The 23,521-nt window shown below is 38.3% G+C and overlaps 1 protein-coding gene across 1 annotated transcript; it reads left to right on the top strand.

Moving 5' to 3' along the window:
* The first annotated feature begins 13,834 nt into the window (after positions 1-13,834).
* Positions 13,835-22,758, top strand: LOC137260234 (excitatory amino acid transporter-like). The gene is made up of 8 exons (XM_067797928.1): positions 13,835-14,039; positions 15,245-15,452; positions 16,278-16,474; positions 16,984-17,110; positions 19,529-19,762; positions 20,102-20,296; positions 21,871-22,005; positions 22,280-22,758. The coding sequence occupies exons 1-8, from the start codon at positions 13,835-13,837 to the stop codon at positions 22,431-22,433; spliced, it is 1,455 nt and encodes a 484-aa protein (XP_067654029.1). The 3' UTR covers positions 22,434-22,758.
* The last annotated feature ends 763 nt before the right edge of the window (positions 22,759-23,521 follow it).

The raw sequence follows: 23,521 nt of genomic DNA, 5'->3' as shown, positions 1-23,521 counted from the left end.
TTAATTGTATCAAATCTTTAACAACAATTGGCTTAGCTTGCTGCTTTTTGACAAGTCAGCAGTTTCCACTGACATGATACGTCAGCATTTTCAACTGGCAGGATCTGCTCAGGTGACCATGTTTTGATTATCTGTGGGTGACACATTGTGCACAAACAACAGTGTTACATTCGCCCTTTTCTCGTCAGAAAATTTGTGAATACAAATTTCGTTTATGCTACTTGTTCAATATGAGAAAACACACTACAAAATATGTATAAACAACAAAATAATAGTTCATAAGTGATCATCCAGGGGAATTCATCGCGTCCAACAGGTGATGGATAGTCCTGTCATTGGCTACTGCGCTGTTCGAGAATTGTTTAAAATGCGTCCACGGACCGTCCACTGGCATAACACACACATGTAATGTTTTACTATAGGCACAGTTCTCCGGAAGCAATGTCATGATTCACATTCTATGAATCACTATCACTACAGATTCACGTCAAGTTTGCCTTGTTTCCCACAGTCGACTGGTTTACCACAGCTAAGTCAAGTTTCCTTTTTCGGCCCTGTGGTACAACATCCACTTTCAGACATAGATTCTTTACCACAGGTAAGTCACCATCTGGTGGTCCTGAGAGGTGTAAAGAGTAGCGTTCGTGTGTAGGTGTGACATTCGCTTTATTCAACTCAGTCATTACCAAATAAGGTTCCATGTCTTATATATAACCGTGTAAATATAATTGTTAACTTGAAATTTGTGGTCAATTAGTTGTCTTCTGTCCTTTGCTGACAGATTTTCATGATATACCTTTCTTTATTGTAAAATCATAACTTGTTTGTAGTCACGAAACACTGCGAATGTGACTTAAGTCTAAACTAACTCATTTAGCCACGATCTGCTTGATCTCTTCATAAGTTTCGTCCGATTTGTTCACAAAACATGTGTTTTTCTCAATCTTTATGGCCACTAGATCTTGCCAGTATATTCAATACATGTGGTCACTATTAAACTACCTAATGAAGAAAATAAAACATATCTGAGTCATGATACTGTAGACTGGAAGCTGACTGGAGGTTTGAAACAGTATCTCACATTGTTAGTGGCTGTATGCTCTAATGCGGTTAAAGTACTGTAAAATTTTTATCCTCCCGAGAGGGTACATAAGTCCCGAAACACTCAAAGTACATTCAAACTTTCCACTGCTTTTAATCGTATCATATGTGTTTATTAATGTTTAGCCAGATGTATCTAAAACTGATAACAGCTGAAGGGATGACGTAAATCCAGCTAGGACTCATGCAGGTAGCAAATGTACTGAAAGTCCCCATGGTTCCTAGTGTGGTGATCCACCTTCAGTTGTTGGCGATCTATAGCCCATTTTTATGCTCATTTAAAATCAATTTTTAGATGCTAGTTTTACTTCTAAATTAATGTGATATTCTAGTTGGCTTACTGTCCTTTGTTGACAGGTGTTACAATTTGCATGCATTTAAGGTGAATTTACAACTAGTTTTAGTCATGATATGGCTGAAATATTGCCAGTGGGACTATAGATTTTAACTCAAACACTCAATGCGAAATTAATCGTTTGGTATGAAGAATTTGACTTCCACAAGTGTTCTCACAACGGGCAGTAATTTGTGTTAAACTGATCAGGGCTACTAACAGGCTTGACCATATGTCCCCTCCAACTTATCCGCTTCGGTTAAAACGTTTTTGTGAATTCCAAGATGTGTAGGTCTGATGATACTAGGTTTCCCTTGGAATTGATGTCAGAAAGTTGAGAATCAGAAGAAAGGAAATTGAACACAGAAGTATAAAATCTCAAAATCAGTTCACTGTCCCATCAACATGAGGTGTTTGGATTTTTCGCTAGGGTAAACGAGATGGAACGTAGTTTCATGTTCACGGGGAACCCTTTCATCTTAGAATATGATGAAGGAATCCTAACACATAATGAACATTCGTTTTGAAATCATTATAATGTAGCGATAATGCTCGTAGTCTAAATTACAATGAGTGAGTGAGTGAGTGAGTTTGGTTTTACGCCGCTTTTAGCAATATTCCAGCGATATCACGGCGGGGGACACCAGAAAATGGGCCTCACACATTGTACCCATGTGGGGAATCGAACCCGGGTCTTCGGCGTGAGGAGCGAACGCTTTAACCACTAGGCTACCCAACCGCCCCAAATTACAATGAATGTATGGCACCGCTCTGTCAATACCATGACATATGTTTGTTCGCCACTGCGTGACATGTTGTACATGTATGAAACTCTTTGCTAAGGCATTAAATGTTGTAACCCAGCTGTAGCTTGTTTTTTTGTTTTTTTGTTTGTTTGTTTGTTTTGGGGATTTTTTTGTTTTTGTTTTGTTTTTGTTTTTTGTTTGTTTGGTTTTTTGTTTTTTTGGGGGGTTTTTTTGGGGTTTTTTTTTTGTTTTTTGGTTTTTTGGGGGGGTTTGGTTGGGGGTTTTTTGGGTTTTTTGGGGGGTTGGGGGGGGGTATTTATTGTTTGACTTTGATTAATCTACGACTGTGCGTAGTTGATAACTGTGCGTAGTTGATGATAACTGCTGCAACACGCAATCATTTCCTTCAGGTTATCAAGGCAGCATCTAACTTCTAACTACAACATATAAACATACACTGTGAACCAGTACTAAATTCATCTTTTCTTGCAAATATAACTCTTTGACTTCGGGTTTCTTGAGTCCTCCAGACATGCATTTTAAAACTTTGCATCCGTCTCTCCTCTGGATGCTTCCTGTAGCTGGTTGTCAAGTCTTTGTGGTCAGGGCGATGCTGCCGGTACAGTCATGAAGCGATTGTGTGTAAATATGTAAAGCATTTCCTTTAGAATGTTATGTAAAATTTGTCAGTCTCATGTGTACATTTCGATGTAATTCACTCACCTACAAGTAAACAATTTTTTTCACAGTCGGAACCAAAAATACATTTATACGGACGTCACTGTTTTGAATATAATCTGCCTTATGTCTTATAACGCTAAGGTGGTCACACACTGATGATGCTAACATGTTGCGTAGAGTCCTAGGAGACATTGTCGTGTTGTCACCCAAATGAGGCATTTTACCATAATTATGTCACATTGTCGAACTTTGAATAAATTTCATCATAGTACTCAAGAACATAATAAGTCGCGTTGTAGCTTTGTAGAAACCACTGTGTATATGCAGAACAAAAGTGACAATGTCACATAACTTGCACAACTGGTGCAGTCGTTGAAGACACCCCAGTTCGTGGTGTTGCATCGTCTAGAATAAATTCCGACATTAGGTTGGAATTGAAGCACCATATACGCATGCAGTGCACTGACATTCGTTTCATATACACAAGGTCTACACAAGAACGTCCCAGACCTCATGGTCCTTTATCAACTGATACGAAAGGTTGTTTCAAGCATTTTACATAAAATATTTATTTCATTAAATGCATAAAACTACCACCTAAAGAGTAAGGCATATTCTACAGAAAAAGGTCATTTCTTATCTTTGTTCCCAACATCACAGCCAGAAATACAATAAAATGTTTTCACTGCCAGCATAGCGCTCTTTTACGTTATGTCAAAATGTGTACTTCAAATACATATCGATGTAAATACATATTAAGTCCATTTAAGAGCACGGTTTTACGATGTGGTATACAAAAGCAAGACACAAAAGTATAACATGTTTACACCCGTTGACGTATCCCTAGAGCCATTGACATTATTACTCCTGTCTAGAGAGTGTTGTGTTACATATACATATTGTAGGTTTCACAATCAAGTATAAAAATTGTTGTGACACGGATGAAGAATACAAATTGTTGTGCCAAGTTTCAATGATACAGATTGTTGTGTCACGGATCAAGCAGATATATATTTTTGTCTCAGAACAAGTACACATACTCTGGCGTAAAGGATCAGGGATACAAATCGTTGTGTCACTGATCAGGATACCAATTGTTGGGTCACGAATCAAGAATACAAATAGTTGTGTCTCGGAACAAAATTTTAAATTGTTGTCTCAGACCAAGGACACATATTGTTGTATCAAATATCAAGGATACAAATTGTTGTGTCGCAGATCAAGGATACTAATTGTCACGGGTCAATAATAAAAACAGTTGTGTCACGGTCAAGGATATAAATAGTCACTTGAAAAGCTACGATTAAGAATGAAGGATGTTAAATGCTATTAATGCCATTTGACTTGTGTTCCTTCTCTTTAACTAGGGAATCACACAGAAAATAACACCGCCAAATACTTTAACATCATCGCTCAATGAAACTTTTTTCATCTTTAGACTCTTTGTGTTAATGATTGTGAGCAGATCTCCGCGTTTTGGACTTGCATACACTGTATTACCCGAATAAGCAAGGCGGTGAACGTTATCGAACAGCGAGATCATTATCGTGGCTACAGTATGCAAAAGGGGGATTTTGTACAGTGCTTTTTCCAAGTTGAAGTATAAGGCCTGGTCTTCGGGATCCACTGTTAAGACAGTTGTACGAGTACAGCGTGCTAACGCTTTTCTTTGTTTACCATCATACGTGAAATGTTCTATTGCCTTCTTTGTGCCTACATAAATAATGCCATTTGTTGCATCTACGGCAATGCTATAAACGCGACAACCAGTTGGTATCTTAAAAGCAGATGTTTTATCCAACTTTGCTGAAACACGATATACAACTGGTTTTATAGATGCTAAGAAAACGGTCTGTTTAACATCATCCACAGCCATATCCTGAACCAGTGACCCTTTGTGAATTACATGTCTTGCTCCACCATCCAGTGAAAGTGACACAACCTGGCGTGGGTCTTCAGTAGCAATAAGGACATGCTGTAATGATTCCACAAACGCCAAGGCTGCAATGCGTTTTTCTTTGATGAACGGGTAATGAGTTACAGAAGTGTTCTTCAGGAAGAACTTGTTTACGTAAGGCTTGTAATGGCTCTTGAACAGGATAGCTGCATTCTTCGGCTTCTCCGTGACCATGTCTGTAAATACAAACTTGCAGAATGTCACTGTAAAACTCACGACAAAAAGAGTATGTGGCAATTTCTTTTGAAAAAAGGAAGTACGAACCAAGTTGTCTAAGATCTTGATATCCTGAAAGAAGTACTTAAGATTTTGTTATAGAGGCCATGATTTGTGCCTACCAGGTACGGTCTCAGGGACTTTAAATTACAGCCAGCGGTCATCTTTCATTTTAATGACTAAATCTTCATAGACCACGTGCCTGAATGTGATTTAATTGTATTCAGAAACTATACAACTTTATATAACTTCTGTATCAACAGGCACCCATGAAGAGCCACCTCCTCGTGGTGGGTGCTGGGTAACGCTGAGTGCTCTTCTTCCGTGTGGACCCGGGACAGAATGTGTCCACAGCACCCCATTGCTTGTCGTAAGAGGCGACTAAATTAGGCAACCTGTTTGCCGTGGGTTGCGCCCCTGTGTCGGCGGAGGAGGGGATCCTGGTGGCTGAGGGCATTGGAGCAACGAATAGCGTTACTGTGCCCAACACGCCACTTTGGCCCTAACTTCACCTAGACGGGTGATAAAATGGGCCCGATTCTATCAATCGGCTGGTCACGCCGAGCCCTGTGGTATGTAATTTTGTTATATCTTGACTCGGTACCGTCATTCTGAATACTCAGAACGTTCATGAATTTGTTTTATGTTCTCGCCTAGAGCTTATTCCCAGAAGGCGGTGGCTCATGGGTCAACCTTACGCATGACATCGCCCTTGTAGGCGCTCCATGGTGGGCAGGGAAGAGATTTGATGAACCATTCTACTATTCATTATGAGTAAGCAAAATAAAAAAAACCAAAACAACTCTGATTCTGAGCTTGACTCTGATGAAGATGACATTGTGACGAAATCTTCTGAAAGGGATACTTGGCCACGCTTTCTTGTTTTGGCAGCAAAGGGTGAACGAACCCTTGCTTCCTATTCCCCATTTATCTTAGAAAAGGGCCTACAAGGTAAAGCTGGTGAGTTGAAGAATGTTTCCAAATTACGGTCTGAGGTTCTTCTGGTTGAATGTGTCAGGAAGTCACAGGCCATTAATCTCATGACGTCAACCAAACTAGCTGACATTCCAATTACATGTTCAGCACACAAGACACTTAACTTTTCCAAAGGACTGATACGTGACAGAGACCGAAGTCACACTGACATATCTGCTGAAGACATTGTCCTTCAACTCAGAAGTCAAGGTGTCATTGAGGCAAAAAGATTCACATACCGTAAAGATGACCGTGTATTCCCGTCCAATACATATCTTTTGACTTTTGACAGCCCAATTCTGCCACCTTCTATTAAGGTTGGATGTTTCTCCATGACTATAGATCTGTTTATCCCACGCCCTACTCGTGTGTTTTAACTGTCAGAAGTTCGGCCATGGGCAACATTCTTGTAGGAATAAGCTAGCTTGCTTTACATGCAGAGAACCTGACCATGATGGGAAAACATGTATCAACACCATCAAGTGTTTAAATTGCAAAGGAGACCATATGGCATCTTCTAACGACTGTCCTCTTTGGAAATATGAGGCCACTGTGCAGAGATTAAAAAGTTAAAAACGACTCAGTTACTCTGATGCCAGAACACAAGGCAGACTTCTTGCACCTGTTTCAGTAGCTAAAAAGGTCTCGGTGTCTATACCCTGCCAGACAGATCTTTCCTGGGTACATTCCGACCATCCCAAATCCCTTTCACATCAATTACAAAATACCGTTCCAAACCGGTCACAGATCCATCATCAAAACAGAAAGGAACATCATCTACACAGACAGACTCAAATCAAATCAAATCTACCAAAGTGGATACAAAGAAAAAACAGATTCAGTTTGACAGATTGCCAAAAGCACTAAAAGATACAGTGCAATTTCAGAATAAATATGGATTGCTCGAAGATATGGATACTGAAGTATCCACCCGTGTGAACGCTGGTGGCCATTCAAATAGTCACTCACCCAAAAAGAAAGGTAGACCAGTATCTTCCGTTACTGCTCCTTAGATACTTATCCCTCCATGAGCCATTCAGCTAATCTAGTACAATGGAATTGCAGAGGACTTAAACATAACTTTAATGAAGTACAGTTGTTAGTGCAAGACCTTAAACCGTCAGTTCTATGTCTCCAAGAGACGTATCTCAAACATACTGATACATTTGATTTAAGGCAGTACACTTGTTATCACACTTTTTCTCCTCCAGGGGATAAGGCGACTGGAGGTTCATCGATATTAGTTAGACGTAACATCATTCACAGCGATGTTCATTTGAATACCAATCTCCAAGCTGTAGCTATTCGCCTCAGCACATTGCGTTTACTCTGTGCTCTTTGTACATTCATCTGTTCTCCGACAAACTGATCTCCAAAATCTCTGTGATCAGTTACCAAAGCCCTGTATCATCATGGGCGATTTGAACGGGCACATCCCTCTATGGGGCAGTGCAAGCACAAACCATAAAGGTCAGATTATTGAGGATTTTATATGTGATAATAGCTTGTGTGTTTTTAATGACGAATCAAACACCTATTTACATCCTGGAACAGGAACCTATTCTGCACTTGATCTGTCCCTCGCTGATTCGAATGTTTACAACGAATTTGACTGGTCTGTTCATGATGGCCTTTGCGGAAGTGACCACTTCCCAACTCTCTTAAAAGCTATCAAACCCGATGATGATCCCCCTTTATCGCGGTGGAATTTTAATAAGGCCAATTGGCCTTTATATGAAATGCTGTGTATGGAAAAATTGATACCGGAAAACTTTATGAATGCATCAGATCCGATAGAGTTGTTTTCAGCTGAGTTAAATGAAATCGCAGACCAATCAATTCCTAAGTCCTCTGAAAATCCTCACCTTCGTAAACCATGGTTCAACAATGAATGTAAACAAGCAAGAAAGTGTGGGAAGAAAGCAGAAAAATACTTTCGCAGACATCCTACCGTTCACAACTTAAATAATGTTAAAATTACGAGTGCCAAGGCACGACGAACTGATAAACAAAACAAGCGCCAGTCTTGGAGGAAATTGACTGACATGTAAATAAATATTTTTTTATGATTGGAAGTTGAATTAGTAACTGAGATTGTCAGTGGCTGTATCCTCGAGGGGGGTTGAAGTACCGTAAAACTTATTGTCCTCTTGAGAGGGTACGTAAGTCCCAAAACATTTTAAGTCAAATTTAGTCTTCCATTTGTTTTTAGCCGTAGTATTTCTGTCATTATGTGTGGCTAATATTGCATACAATCGCCAGCAGCTGAGGGGATGGTGTAAATCCAGCTAGGGACCATGCAGGTAGCAGAAGTACTGTAAGTCCCCATGGCCCCTAGTATGGTGATCTACCTTCAGCTGTTGGCAATCTATAGCCTGTTTTTATATTGTATTGTCTGAATAGTGATATTAGTTTTAATTTTTCACGCTAGTTTTAATTCTTATTGTGATGTTCTAGTTGTTTTACTGTGCTTCGTTGACAGGTTTTTTTACTATATACGTAAATTCCTTCTTCCAAGAATCTTTTCGTCACGATATGGCTGCAATATTGCCGATGTGACGTTAAATATTAACTCACTCACTCACTCTGTATCAAGAAGAAACCTCAGAATTATATATGAGGTGCTAGCAAATGGACAATCAGTTATTCAGTCAAACGAATGCATTCCATTTTCTGGATATGTTTCAGTGCTTGCTGGATCATTATCATGTGAATGATAATACATTACTCCGCCATATTGCTGGAATATTGCTGAGGGCGGCGTAAAACTAAACTCACTCACTCAGTAATACATTACTATCGTGTATTTTCTCTCGCCAGTCTTTCAGATTTTATGGCAAAGGGATACAATATTATGATAATTGGGCTACTTAAAAAAAGGAAAAAAGAAATTGGCAAACCTAGAAAAACAAAATCACTGCATGAGAGACAACAATGTCCTCTACAAGATGACACACGTCCACGGGTCGGATTACTGGTTTGTAATAAATATGATAAAGTGAAAGATGACGTGTACGGTATTGAGATACGGCCGACATAATGCCAGCAGACCCAAGGCCCACATTGCTTGCTAGTTTTGAACGTACGGGGTCGTGAACGCTGGTTTGATTTGGTATAATAACCTGACACTTTGTTTACTGATTTTATTCATAAATCCTGTAATCACATGGAACCAATGTTTGGCATAGTGATTATTCTCAGTTCTTCTTATCGATATTGACAAAAAAATCATTCTTGCGTCATTTTTCTATATTAGTCAATATATGATTATGGTGTTTCTAGTTTGGTTTAGCGTATTTGTACCAACAGACCTTACAGAAATGAGACAGTAATTATTCAACCTCGTTGATTTCATTCAGCTCACCATTATACACCTGCAATTTGTTTTTGTAAACTACAAATACGAAAAACAGAAATACATGTTGAATGACGATGGTAAATACTTACCGTTTTTAGAACGATTCTGCAAACTGGGCTGTTTTCGAATGGTGTCATTAGCAACTGTATCTCTGAGTATGTGATTTATCCTGGCATTCCCATTAAAACAGAAGAATGTGCACCCGTGAATCTGCGCACACCAACGTCCACACTGACCCTGAGGTGGACACAGCGACGACCGGGTAACACCAAACATCTTCTTCTGGACACGTCCAAGATGAGGACCCTGAGATGTTTGAGCAGCAGCTCCTGGTGCAGGAAGATGAAAATGCACGTAGGACACCAAGACCCCGACAGTGAAAACACACGATGGTAATTGTCTTCGAGTACAGGCATGCATGGTTTTTCTTAAGTGAAAATATCGCCTGACTCTTACAGAGAGTTCAAAGTTGTGACGTTCAGTCTCCTATGTGTTGGCGTCTACATGACATCATGTGTCAAGAGCATCCAATCTGGTGTCTCCCTACACAGTGAGTTATGGGTGAATATAACACTGAATGATGACGAAAGGAAACTAATAGTACAGCTCAACCGGAATACACTGAACAAATTATTCTCAATTACCTCATAAATGTCATAGTTTTATTTGCTTTTCATTGATTTCCTCGATGTCATCTTGAATTCAGAATGATCATCTACAAGACACAAATGCACTTATATAAATTGAATTACGCTTCTGCCCGTAAAATGAATATTTCCAGAAAATGTGAATGAGGTACATAATTTTCGAAATAAACATTAGTGCTACCTTGGTTTATTAATTGTCCATTAACACACACAGTAAATCTATTAAATTATTTCTCTGGAGTCGTTTTATCAGGGAAGACTGAGTGTATGAGGGGGCAAATTCCAGTTTGCCGCAAACAGTTTGTCAGTATTCGGGTGTGCTGTTGTTTCTGTAAATTGAAGAAATAGGAAACCAGAAGCAGTTATTTCTAATAACAATTTGGAATCGCATTTCTTATAATACAATATGCACAGCTATGACATTTAGCATTTAACTTTGAAAATGCAAAATGTACCTCATAATACCTGAATCATTAAGTTCAAACTAATAGAAGACTATCAGTATGATACCGAATGTTATTGAAATGACAAAATAAAAACCTCAAATACAATTTGCAAGCCACAGATTATGTAGAAGCTCTTAGCAGAGACGTGCAATGTTAACAGTGAGCACACATGTGGTTGGTTTGAGTCATCTGATGCGTCGATTGAGCTACACAAGCTTGGCTTATTGTGAACACCTTGTGTCCCTTTTTAGAATGACAACCTCTAATTCTCCAAGGCCAAATGCTGTTATTGAAATTTATTATTCTCCGTCCGTTGCATTTTATTAAACATAACATGAATACATGTTTTCATTGGCATAATTAGGGGATCGTGACATGCAAAAGTTCTTATAGGTTGGTTTGTGTTCAACGCCGCATTTTTAAGCCATAATGGAGGTTGGTCTGTATATAATGGGGTCTGGATCAGACAGTCCAGTGATCAGCATTAAGAGCATTTATCTACACAAGTGGGATACGATGACGTGTCAACCACGTCTGTGAACCTGACCGCCCAATTCCGTTACCCGCTCGTTACCAGTGTAGGTTCCAAAGATAAATTCTAACCCATACCTTCACAGGTCTCAAGTTCTTTTAAAATTGTCATGCACAGTTTTCTGTGATTGAGGAGACGAACTAAGTATACTTTTCCGCAAACTTAAAACATTTCCTTGTGGTGCTTAAGAATGCGTGTCTTTAGTTACAAAAAAATTTCCCTGTGTTTAAGGGTCATCACTTTCGAACATCAAACGTTAAGCTGCATGGGAGAAGTTATTGTACAGCTATCGCTGTCAAACATCAAACGGCTGCATGAGGAAGTTATTGTACAGCTATGACTGTCAAACATCAAACGTTAAGCTGCATGGGAGAAGTTATTGTACAGCTATCGCTGTCAAACATCAAACGGCTGCATGGGGAAGTTATTGTACAGCTATGACTGTCAAACATCAAACGTTAAGCTGCATGGGAGAAGTTATTGTAGAGCTATCACTGTCAAACTTCAAATGCTCAGCTGGTGGGTGAGGGAGTGACCAATTAAGGCTATGAATGTCGTAGACAGTAATTAGTGACAGTGGCAGGACGGAAGAGGATGGCTGACAAACAATGTACAAGGCGGTAGCGATAAGAATTAAAAAAGTAGATTAAATGATTATGACTGGGTCTTACATACTTTTTGGTCTTAAGAATGTTTGGACGATGGCTGTCCTAAATTAGACACTTTAACAATTTCATGGCTCCACTCTCTTTCTCTTCCCGGATGATCTTATGACAAGTAATCTACTGATTTTCAATGTATAAAAGTTTGACGTGCATGTTTGAATGAAGTAAATGCAAACGTTTAACGTGCACATTACGTCATCACTGATTGTTATTATTTTAATGTTATTATAGGGTATTCATATAGCGCTCATATCCATGCATCTAGGGCTTGCTCAAGGATTTGCTTCCCTCGATCATTGGATGGACACATCATATCAGTCTCAACTCCCTCGGGAGTATACGACTCTTATCATCACTGTTATTCAGTGACCCATTCATTCCTTTTCACTTCCGTTTAGGCCCTTACACAGAATCGATGTTTTTTTAAAGCACGCTTGATTATTTCTCGGGCATTCATGTTATATACTAACAAAGATGGAAGATTCAACGCATTTGACATGCCAAACAGGTAAATGTTTAACAAATCATTTTATACAGTAACAAAATAATTTATGATAACTAACTGTAATTTAATTCAGAATTGCAGTTATGTTCATTTATGTGTAAACATTGGTGTGTATATCATATATGAGTTGGTGAAATTGTATCCACTCTGACTCTATCGACGTTCAAGGTGAGTATTCTAATGTCCTTCCGATGTATATTATCAAAATGCTATTAATTGTTTTATGTATATGTGTAATCAATATTCTGCTATATCATTTTCTAACACATTTTCAAGACAAAGTTTGTAAAAATAGTGAGTAAATATATAGAGAATCTCACCCAAGTGTGTACTGATATCAAATATATCAACACGAGTTGATAAAGTAACAAATATCCGAGGTTTGCCAAAATCATTCTTCTTTAGTTTTCTCTGAACCGCCATTAGATTTGCAGTGCAGCGGTGTCATAGCATTGTGACGTCATCAAGTTCATGACGTCATAGCATTGTCGGTGCATTGTGCAAATTCTACTCTCCAAACGATATCTCCTAGAAGGTCTTGAGAAAAACGTTTCCAAATTTGTATTCCAACGGTCACATTAAAATCTACTTTCGTTACAGAAATGAATGCAAATATATCGAGAAAGAAAAGTTAAGCACCAGCGTATTTCAAAACCAAAATCTGAAGCTGTTCAAATGTTAGGCTGAACTAATTTGGAAGACCAATCGATATTTAGAGAAGGTAACAGGTATTTGGTAGCTGATTTAGGTATGTCACAGTCATTTGAATTTACAAATACAGGGAATGTTTTTACAGATGTGATGGCACTGATCTTTAAAGCAAAATAAGTATTCCACTTGTGCTTATACAAGAGTACTAAATTCAGGTTTCACTTGTTAAAAGTGACAATCATGTGACCAAATAACAGTCATTTCTGATTTACACTCTTCAAAAGAAGGTAAACTTTTTGAGGAAAACAAAATGCATGTTTTCCAAAAGAGTATGCAACCTGTTAAAAGTAAAAATACTTTCCATTATGGTTTTGTTTTTGAACTAGAGTGCTGAAGCAAATTATCACAGAAAATATTTCAGAAAAAAACCGAGCTATCTACCAACCTACATATTTGCAAAATATGCTTAATGGCGCTTAGCGTTTTATTCACAGGATATGCTAGATTACGAGATTGTAAGAGATTGTAGGAGATTGTAAGAGATTGGAAACGATATACAGCATGTGTAGCATAAAATGAAATGTAATACTCACGTTGACAATGTAGTAATGTAATGTTAGGTGTTTTAGTAGAAGTTTGTATAACATTCGCACTGAGTAAGCATAGATGTATTAGTTACAGTCAAATTTCAAATTCAAATTTTTAAGTTATTTCCACCATGGCCTTGAACCGGAATGAAAATAACGGCCACAAAAGAATTTCCATAACTATGCGGAGACCATCTTTACATCCATATCATTAAAGCTTTAATGTACAACTCATTTGCATATCAAAAGTAAACAGCATTTTTCTATCCGTGTCTTATTACCTCAGTTTGATATTACATGTCATTTCATTTGTCCAACGTCAAGTGTAAGATCAAATCAAAATCAAAGGAAGGATGCGAGAAGATCAGTTGATCGTGACTGGTTGTGAGTTCTTTAAGTTCTTTCCATCAAGTCCTCTTTTTTCTTTCCGCAGATGAAAGTGCTTCGGTTCCTCCAACACAATCTCCTTCTCATCCTCACTACTTTAGCAATCCTGCTTGGGACCATTGCTGGATTGGCGTGTCGGTTGTTCGAGCCATCTTCAGACACTGTTCAGCTTGTAGAGTTTCCAGGGGAACTCTTCCTTCGCATGCTCAGATTGCTGATACTACCCTTGATAATATCTAGCATCATTACAGGTAACATAATGAATTCATTAATTCATCCAAAGTTTTCCCCTATGTAGCACGTACTATTTAGAGTTGATATCATGAATCACTGCTTCCGCCAAATCATGGCTGAGTATCTTGGCCGGTACTCCAACCAGCTAGCAGTGGCAAAGGCGATGGTGTAAATCCTGCCGCTGTATCACGCAAGATACGCAGCGCACTGGCAAACAAGGATGTTGAACACATTCCTGACCAATGACCCGTATAAGCATGTATGAAGAACTTTTGAGTTGATACTATTCATTAACAATAAATGGATAGTTGTTGTGCGCCATGGTCCTTCCAGAGCTTGCTCAAAGAGCTACGTATAAAAAAAGTCACTGTTGCCCATGAAGAAAATAAGAGTCTGTGATAAAGAAAATCAGAAAGTTGGCAGTTACAGGATGCAGACTTTTTGAAGAGGAGTGTTTTGGATCTCACTTTGAATGTTTCTAAGGATATTTCTGGATGAAGGAAGACATATTTTGTGGTTGGTGTACAATGTGATACTACACATGTATCACAGACTTTTATTTCCTTCAAGAACACCAGTGACTCTCTTGGAGTATCTCTTTGAGCGTGCTCTGGAAGGTCTATGGCGCACAAGAATTATCCATTTACTGTTAATGAATAGTATCAACTCAAATGTTCTTCATGCTGTTGTGGTTATAGTTGCGTCATTTCCTGATAGCCGTGTTAGCGTCTACACAAAAACATCTGTTGCAGTGACGGAGTTGTCAAGCCATACCATTTGTTCCTCTTCAAGTTATATGTGTTCCTGTGGAACCTAGTTTTGGTGTTGTAGAGTTGTGGTATCGGAAGATCAATACATGAAATTAGCGTCATCCAATTTGGTTTTGGCACTATCTCGCTGACACTGTCATGCTTTCGTCTCGTGTTCTTGGTTACATAAAGACAGATATTTTCTACTTCTACGGTAAGGTTGTTATTGCTTAAAACTATGTAAACTGTTGCATGTACATGTGTACAGCCCGGCCTTAGAGAAGCAGCTCTTTTTTTCCAAGTACAGGAAGTTTAGTTCAAACAGGCCAACCACAGTTCCACTCAAAATTCCAACCGCTTTCGAGAACAATCTTGTAGTCAATTTTGAACTTTCCCTTGAGTTGTATAAGTAGAATATGTCATGCGGTGCCTTCGACAAACTGCAATGTCTGAATTGCAATGTCTTTGCTCAGGTCTAGGCAATGTTTCGGGATCTTCTGCCGGTAAGATAGGGATTCTGTCCATGGTTTATTATACAAGTACATCTGTTCTGGCAACACTTGTCGGCTTAGCGGTAGTCCTGATCATCAAACCAGGATCATACACAGATTCAACAGCAACCGATGTTCCACAGGACAAAGACGTTGTGTCTGGAATGGATGCCATTCTAGATTTGTTCAGGTGAGAGAAGTGGTAAACGTTGCAATAGATTATACATGACCCATACGCCGGTACATATTCGTGTTAACCTCTGTACTTCTATTAAATTATTTGCACATTTGATTCAATATACGTCATGACATGACAAGTAACAAAAAATGCAATATAACTCGATTACAAGTAACAAACGCAGCAGAAAAAATGTTAAAAGCCCCATAACGTTCCTCTGTTGCTTCCCAGGTAGTCCCCTTTGACTTTGCGAGAGTGTATTTTAGTGTCCCCTTTGTCTTCACTTTTGCATAACACAATCTGTAAATTTGATGGTAACTGAATCAAGCATTACTATCACCAACACGCTATACTTCTTCTATTCTCCAAAACTCAAGGCTTGTTTCTGTTCTCTTTACTTCCACGTACAAACTTTCTCCCATACTTCATCTTTCATATGCTAAACAAAAGATTTTCATCCAGGAAGTTGTCACTTGACAACAAGAGGTAATTGTTCGTGCTACCCTGTACATGGCAACTAAAATCACGGGCCATTAATTAAACACGACTAAACTTAACAGAAAACAATGTGTATCACACTTGCTGTTTGTCAGGTGTATCCTGTGACTTAGCAAGCACGTCTTTTCACAACTCATTTGTCTTTTTTTTTCATAACATGCTCTTTAAATTTGAATTTAAGTGAATCAAGCCCTCATGGAATACTGCATCTATTGCCCAGGAATAAATTATCTTTTGTCACCCTTTAAGCTTCCATGTACAAATGTATTCTTCCAACTGAATACTGTTTAAATCAAGTACTCTTGTCATTCATGTGATGAAACTGCTTCTGTTATCCAGGAACATAGTACCTGACAACATTGTAGCAGCAACACTTAAGCATTCAAACACCGTGCCAGTGGCTGTGGAAGATTATAGAGTGCACACTGTCAACTCTAGTGCAGAGAACATGCTAAATGATTCTACGGAGGTCAGCATCATTCACCATCCTAATTCCACAAAGAAAACACTGTTGGTTGAAGGCGAAAACATCTTAGGTATGCATGCCACCTGATTTGTCTTGCCATTAAAATCGCACTAAAAAAAGGAACGATATGGAGAGCATTCAACAAACAACGACCGACCCTGAATTTTAGTGATTCCGATGCTTCATGTGCATAGCTAAAATTCAAAATGACACCTCATCCCTCCTCGCATTATGTGTGTGATATGCATACATGGCTTAGTTCCCTGCCTCTGTACTATCGATAACAATCCGTGACGATCCAGGCTAGAACTGGTGACCCATGCTTGTCGTAAGAGGCAATTTACTTGATGGGGTGGCCAGGTTCGCTGACTTGTCTGACACGTCATCGATTCTCAAATGCGTTCGTCGATACATGGGCATGTTGTTGATCACAGGATTGTCTTGTCTAGACTAGATTATTCCGCCACAGAGCTGAAATTGTGGCATAAAGCTAAGTTCACTCTCTCTCACTCACTCACTCACTCACTCACTCACTCACTCACTGAATAACTTAACAGACTTACGATTCTCTTGTGACAGGTATTCTCACCTACTGCATTGTGTTTGGTGTGATTCTCAGTAAACTTGGTGAAAAAGGAGCTGCACTGACACAGTTTTTCTCCCAGATCAACACCGTCACCGTCTACATGATCAAACTCGTCATGTGGTGAGTTGACTTAGTGCTATGTCACCGTCTACATGATCAAACTCGTCATGTCTTGAGTCTACTTTGTGCTACGGACTGTCTACATGATCAAACTTGTCATGTGGTGAGTTGACTTAGGGCTACGGACCGTCTACATGATCAAACTTGTCATGTGGTGAGTTGACTTAGGGCTACGAACCGTCACTTTAGTTCATGTAGATATGAAGTCAACAATATAAAAACACAGCTATTGAACGAAGGAGTATCAGAAGGCCTTTGGACGTGAAATCTCACTGCAGATAACCAGGCTATTGAACAAAGGTGGATCAGTAGGCCTTCGGACGTGAAATCTCACTGCAGATAACCAGGCTATTGAACAAAGGTGGATCAGTAGGCCTTCGGACGTGAAATCTCACTGCAGATAACCAGGCTATTGAACAAAGGTGGATCAGTAGGCCTTCGGACGTGAAATCTCACTGCAGACAACCAGGCAATGTAAAAGCAAAAGAACAAACATCGTTCTCAGTTTTACACAATAATCAACTTTAATTTACACATTTCCAGTCATATTCTGACGAGAACAAATCTGATGCAATATATGAGAGAAGTGCAATAAATAATCACAAACAGAAACAGAAAAAAACACGAGAAACAAAGTCGGTCCTTTGTGGAGAAGCTTTCTGAGAAGCCATTGCATCGCGTGTACATGCAGTGTGTGGAACAGAACAGCAATCCAACCGACTCCTTCGCCTGGATGAAGTCGGCTGTTTTCAAATGTGAAACTGAGGGCTTCCTTTTTGCTGTTCAGGACCAGTCACTTCCCACTCGCAATCGCCACAATGTTATTCTTAAAGAAAATATCAATATGAAATGTCGTCTTTGCAATGAATTCACAGAGACTTCCAACACCTTGTCAGTGGATGCCCTTCCTTGGCACAAACAGTATATCTTAAAAGACATGATGGCATGGCTCGCTGCTTTTACTATCGCCTCCGCAATGCCTGTGGCTTTGACACCGAGGTCCATCCATGGTACGACCCTGAACATGTCCAGGGCGTCCTGGAAAATGATGCTTTTAAACCTCTCTGGAATAGGCCAATATACAGCCTGAGACGAATTCCAGCCAACAAACCTGATCTTGTTCATTTTGATAAAACTAATGAAATTATTTATATCATTGAATTTTCTGTCCCTTTTGACAGCAATGTGATTGGCAAGATTCAGGAAAAGCATGATAAATATGCGGATCTCGCCTTTGAAATGTCTCGCCTGCATCCCAAGTACACTGTCGTCAGGCTCCCCTCTGAGGTCGTCACACTTCAACGTTTAGGCCAATAACTTCCAAAAGTTATGATATTAACTGAAAGCTCTGTGAAAAGAACTACAGGAATGCAAATTAGAACTATATCAAAAAAAAAAAAGATCCAGTCACAATAAATTGTGGTGTTTGCACCACGAAAAAAACCAACTTGATCAGTATAATGGTAGGAGCAAGTGCACCACTTTATTTCACGGGGTGACTCGATTACACAGACTATGATATCGAGGTTCATCGATCACGTAATTATTGACACATTACGTAACCACAATTATGTTTGCTTTTTTTCAAACCTCAAAAAAAATCCCTCTGTAAGGCAAAAACAAGATATTTATGCTATTTCACTTTTCCTCATGAATATTCACGCTTTGTGAAGTGTTTTCTACAATCGCTTCGTGATCCATCAATACTCATTTATTCATTGGGATATTAAAATCAATCCCTATGTAAAATATTCCAACACAATTATGTTATCTGCATGCAATATTAGATACATTGTGTCTACATGTTGAATTCGTGGGCAACATTAACTTGTTTGTAACTCAACACATATACGAAAGTCTAATCCAGTTAAAAAAGTAGATACTTTAAACCATTTTGATCCATTTTAGTCAATAGTTTGTGTACTCAATCCGGAAGGAACTTTTGTTACAGCCCACACCCCATCGAGAATTTCCCGACAGGTTTTGTTTGTTTATTTGTTATTAACAAACCTTCAGTTGCTTGCGACCTATAGCTTGTTTTAACGTTGACTTTTAATATAACGTGATGTTTTACACCATACCTGCTACGATCTGAGGTCTTACTGTCCTTTGATCGCATGTTTTACGGTCGACTATTTGGGTTTTGCTGGTGGACTGGTTGGTGTTTAACGCCACACTCAGCTGCGTCTGTAAATATTCGCTCTGGACTAGACATTCCAGTGATCGGCACCATGACTGTCGACGTCCGCAACAGGGACACGATGGCAAGTCAGCGAACTTGACCACCCGATACTGTTCGTCGCATCAAACATGGGGTTTATGTCACGGAGCCAGATGTCTCTAAATTAAAGAGTATTCATTCAGACATTTTGTTCAGTACAGAGATGGAACCATTACACTGTGCTGCATTGATTCCAGGTACTCTCCACTTGGCGTAATGTCTTTGACGATGGGCCAGATAATGTCTGCAGCTGACATATCGAAGACTGGACAAACTGTCGCTGTCTACATGGCTACAGAGATGGCCGGGCTCGTGGTTCACAGCGCGGTAGTCCTTCCAGCCATGTACTTCATCCTGACCAGACAGAACCCCTACGTCATATACCTCAGATCACTACCTGCCCTGCTTACAGCATTTGCCACAAGCTCAAGGTGAACATGTCCCACGTTCCATAGCTATAAGTGGAATAATGATTGCTTACAACATATACCCCACGGTCCCTAGTATGGTGATCTACCCCCCCCCCGTTGTTTGCAATATATGGCCTGTTTTTACATCGTATTGTCACCAATAGTTAAACTGTTTTGGATCCCATTACTAGTCTTACATTCGAATCTGTGATCATCTAGTTATTTTATTGTCCTTCATGATCACTGACAGGTTTTCAGAATTTACCATTAAGTACTAAGCATAAAATTAATTGTTTTCGTCACGATACGAGTGACATATTGTCGATGTGAAGATACTTAAAACATACATTCACATTCTAGCGCTGCCACACTGCCGGTAACAATGGAATGTGTAGAGGAGAGGCTGCATATGGACAAGAGGATCTCAAGGGTCATCCTCCCAGTTGGTACAACTGTAAACATGGACGGGGGAGCTGTGTACGGTGTCGTGGCGGCCGTGTTCATAGCACAGTACAATGGAATACCCCTGTCGTTTGGTGACTTCTTCATAATCTGGTAAGAGAAAGAGTAATGGAGAGTGAAACTAAACACACACATGCATTACATCTGTATTCAGACTGATAAACCGTGCTCCATTGTCATAAGCAATGTTTGGTACAAGGAGTGACATCTAATAAGCATACTATCATGTTCATTTTGTGTGTCTGTATTTCTGTGTCTGTCATATTGCTTTGACAATTGCTTTGTCTATTAATTGCCTGTGTTCAAAAGTATTCTTTCCTGCTCTCGCTGGAAGTAATGTTCAAGGTCAAGTAGGTGTGCATTGTCTGACCTTCCTTTCTTCGGCCTCAGATGTACATATGATATATACATAGATATACATACATATGATATATACATAGATATACATACATATGATGTATACATAGATATACATACATATGATGTATACACAGATATACATACATATGATATATACATAGATATACATACATGTGATATATACATACATATGATATATACACAGATATACATACATATGATATATACATAGATATACATACATATGATATATACACAGATATACATACCTATGATATATACATAGATATACATACATATGATATATACACAGATATACATACATATGATATATACATAGATATACATACATATGATATATACATACATATGATATATACACAGATATACATACATATGATATATACATAGATATACATACATATGATATATACAGATATACATACATATGATATATACACAGATATACATACATATGATATATACATAGATATACATACATATGATATATACACAGATATACATACCTATGATATATACATAGATATACATACATATGATATATACACAGATATACATACATATGATATATACATAGATATACATACATATGATATATACATACATATGATATATACACAGATATACATACATATGATATATACATAGATATACATACATATGATATATACATAGATATGCATACATATGATATATACAAAGATATACATACATATGATATATACATAGATATACATACATATGATATATACACAGATATACATACCTATGATATATACATAGATATACATACATATGATATATACATACATATGATATATACATAGATATACATACATATGATATATACATAGATATACATACCTATGATATATACATAGATATACATACATATGATATATACATAGATATACATACATATGATATATACATAGATATACATACATATGATATATACATAGATATACATACATATGATATATACATAGATATACATACATATGAGAACTAAAAAAATAGGTCCATAACATAACACATTTCACAAGCAATAACATTCCCACCCATTGTTCACGAATAAGTAACACTCCAAATATAAACACAAGATTTTATAAGCATGCCATAATGTGTGTGTGCGTGTGTGTGTGTGCGTGCGTGCGTGTGTGTGCCTTTTAATCTGTGATACTGTATCGCCAGTACAGTATCATACTTGCCTGTGTTCCGATATATCGTTTTCTGCTATAACTAATGTTCAAGCTAAAAACACCAAATGTCTCTATGTTCTATAGTTTAGCAGCGTTCCTCGTCAGTATTGGAACTGCCAGCATACCTGCGTCTGATCTGGCAATGCTGATGCTTGTCCTACGGGCGATTGGCCTCCCAGTTCGAGGCGCCTCCTTGCTGCTTACGATCGGCTGGCTGATGTAAGTTTTCATAAAAATCACTTCGGCTGATGTGAAATACCAGCATTTGTTCCTTTGTGTATGAAGAAGAGCTTGACATCATCCTCTGAGAGATAAAAATCGTATATTTATTAAATATTTATTTATTTATTATTAAATCGTATATTTTATTACTCTTGCTGTTTATATCCTTAAGTGAAACTTTTTTTCTAAAAATTGTAATAAATGAAAAGAACAAAACGAGCTCTGGTAAAAACATAAGGTATCTGCGGCTGATTTAAGCATGTCCTTCCAGGGATCGTTTTGGCACCACAGTAAATGTCGCCAGTGATTGCCTAATGGTGGGAGTTGTCTCCCGTTTCACCAACCTTCCTCCACGTGACACACCTGAGACGCAGTTTGAGCCTATGCAGGAAGAGCAGCGGATGATCGCAGATGACTTAGTATAAGACCAAGATAAATGTCTTGTATTTAACTTTCTCTTCTCAGCGGGACGAAGAGTTGATACAATACATGGTTATAGGTTTTGTTCAACAGTTTGTCCATTCGCCAATACTGGAAAGCCATTTGGAAATAATTCTTCCATGAAAGCTAGGTTGTGTTTTCGAACGAATACCAGATGGCTATCAGACCATGTTTATGGCATCAAAATTTGAAGGCATTCCTAACTGGTTTGACCGAAGTAGGGAAGTATCGAAATTATTAGCTTTTCTTTCTGTGTCAGAGCTTATTATGTTTGTAACGGTATTCTAAATAAAGCTGATGTTTTCCTATGATCTTGTCTTAATTAAAATATTCGGAGAGAAAGAAATAAAATAACACAGGCTAAACAAGGTCACATGGACAGGCCAAAAGCTATCTAACGTACAAAATCGTATACTAATAATTGATAAAATAATGATATTTTGACAGCAACGTGATTACTTCTTTAAATGGCATTCTGGAAGTTGGGAAGTACAATATATAGAACAAACTTAATGGATAACATCTTCTTTAATTCGTGAGAGCGACGTTCCTGTTGTGCCGTTGTCAAGCATACATGAGTCAATACTGCAGACCAAAAGTAAAATATACATGTATCTAGGTATTTCTCTAACACAGATCAAAAGTAAAACATACTTATATCTAGGCACCTATATCAACAAAAGCTAGATGGATGTAATATGAATCAGCAGTAAAACATACATGGTACGTATCTAGGTACGTATAAAACAATCATTGGATGGATGTACCACAGAATAAAATAAATAATAAAATCTGCATTTATCTAGGTACCTCAATAAAAATCACTGGATGGATGTAACACAGACCAAAAGTAAAACATACGTATATATAGGCACCTAGATCAACAAAAACTGGATGGATGTAACATACACCAAAGGAAAAATATACATTATCTAGGTATCTCTATAAACAATCACTGGGTGGATGTAACACAGACCAAAAGTAATACACACACACACACACACACACACACACACACACACACACACACACACACACACACACACACACACACACACACACATACATACAA

The sequence above is a fragment of the Haliotis asinina genome, chromosome 13 (assembly GCF_037392515.1).
Source record: "Haliotis asinina isolate JCU_RB_2024 chromosome 13, JCU_Hal_asi_v2, whole genome shotgun sequence".
Classification (NCBI taxonomy): domain Eukaryota; kingdom Metazoa; phylum Mollusca; class Gastropoda; order Lepetellida; family Haliotidae; genus Haliotis; species Haliotis asinina.
Note: the sequence above shows the minus strand (reverse complement) of the source record. Positions and strands in the feature narration are given on the sequence as shown.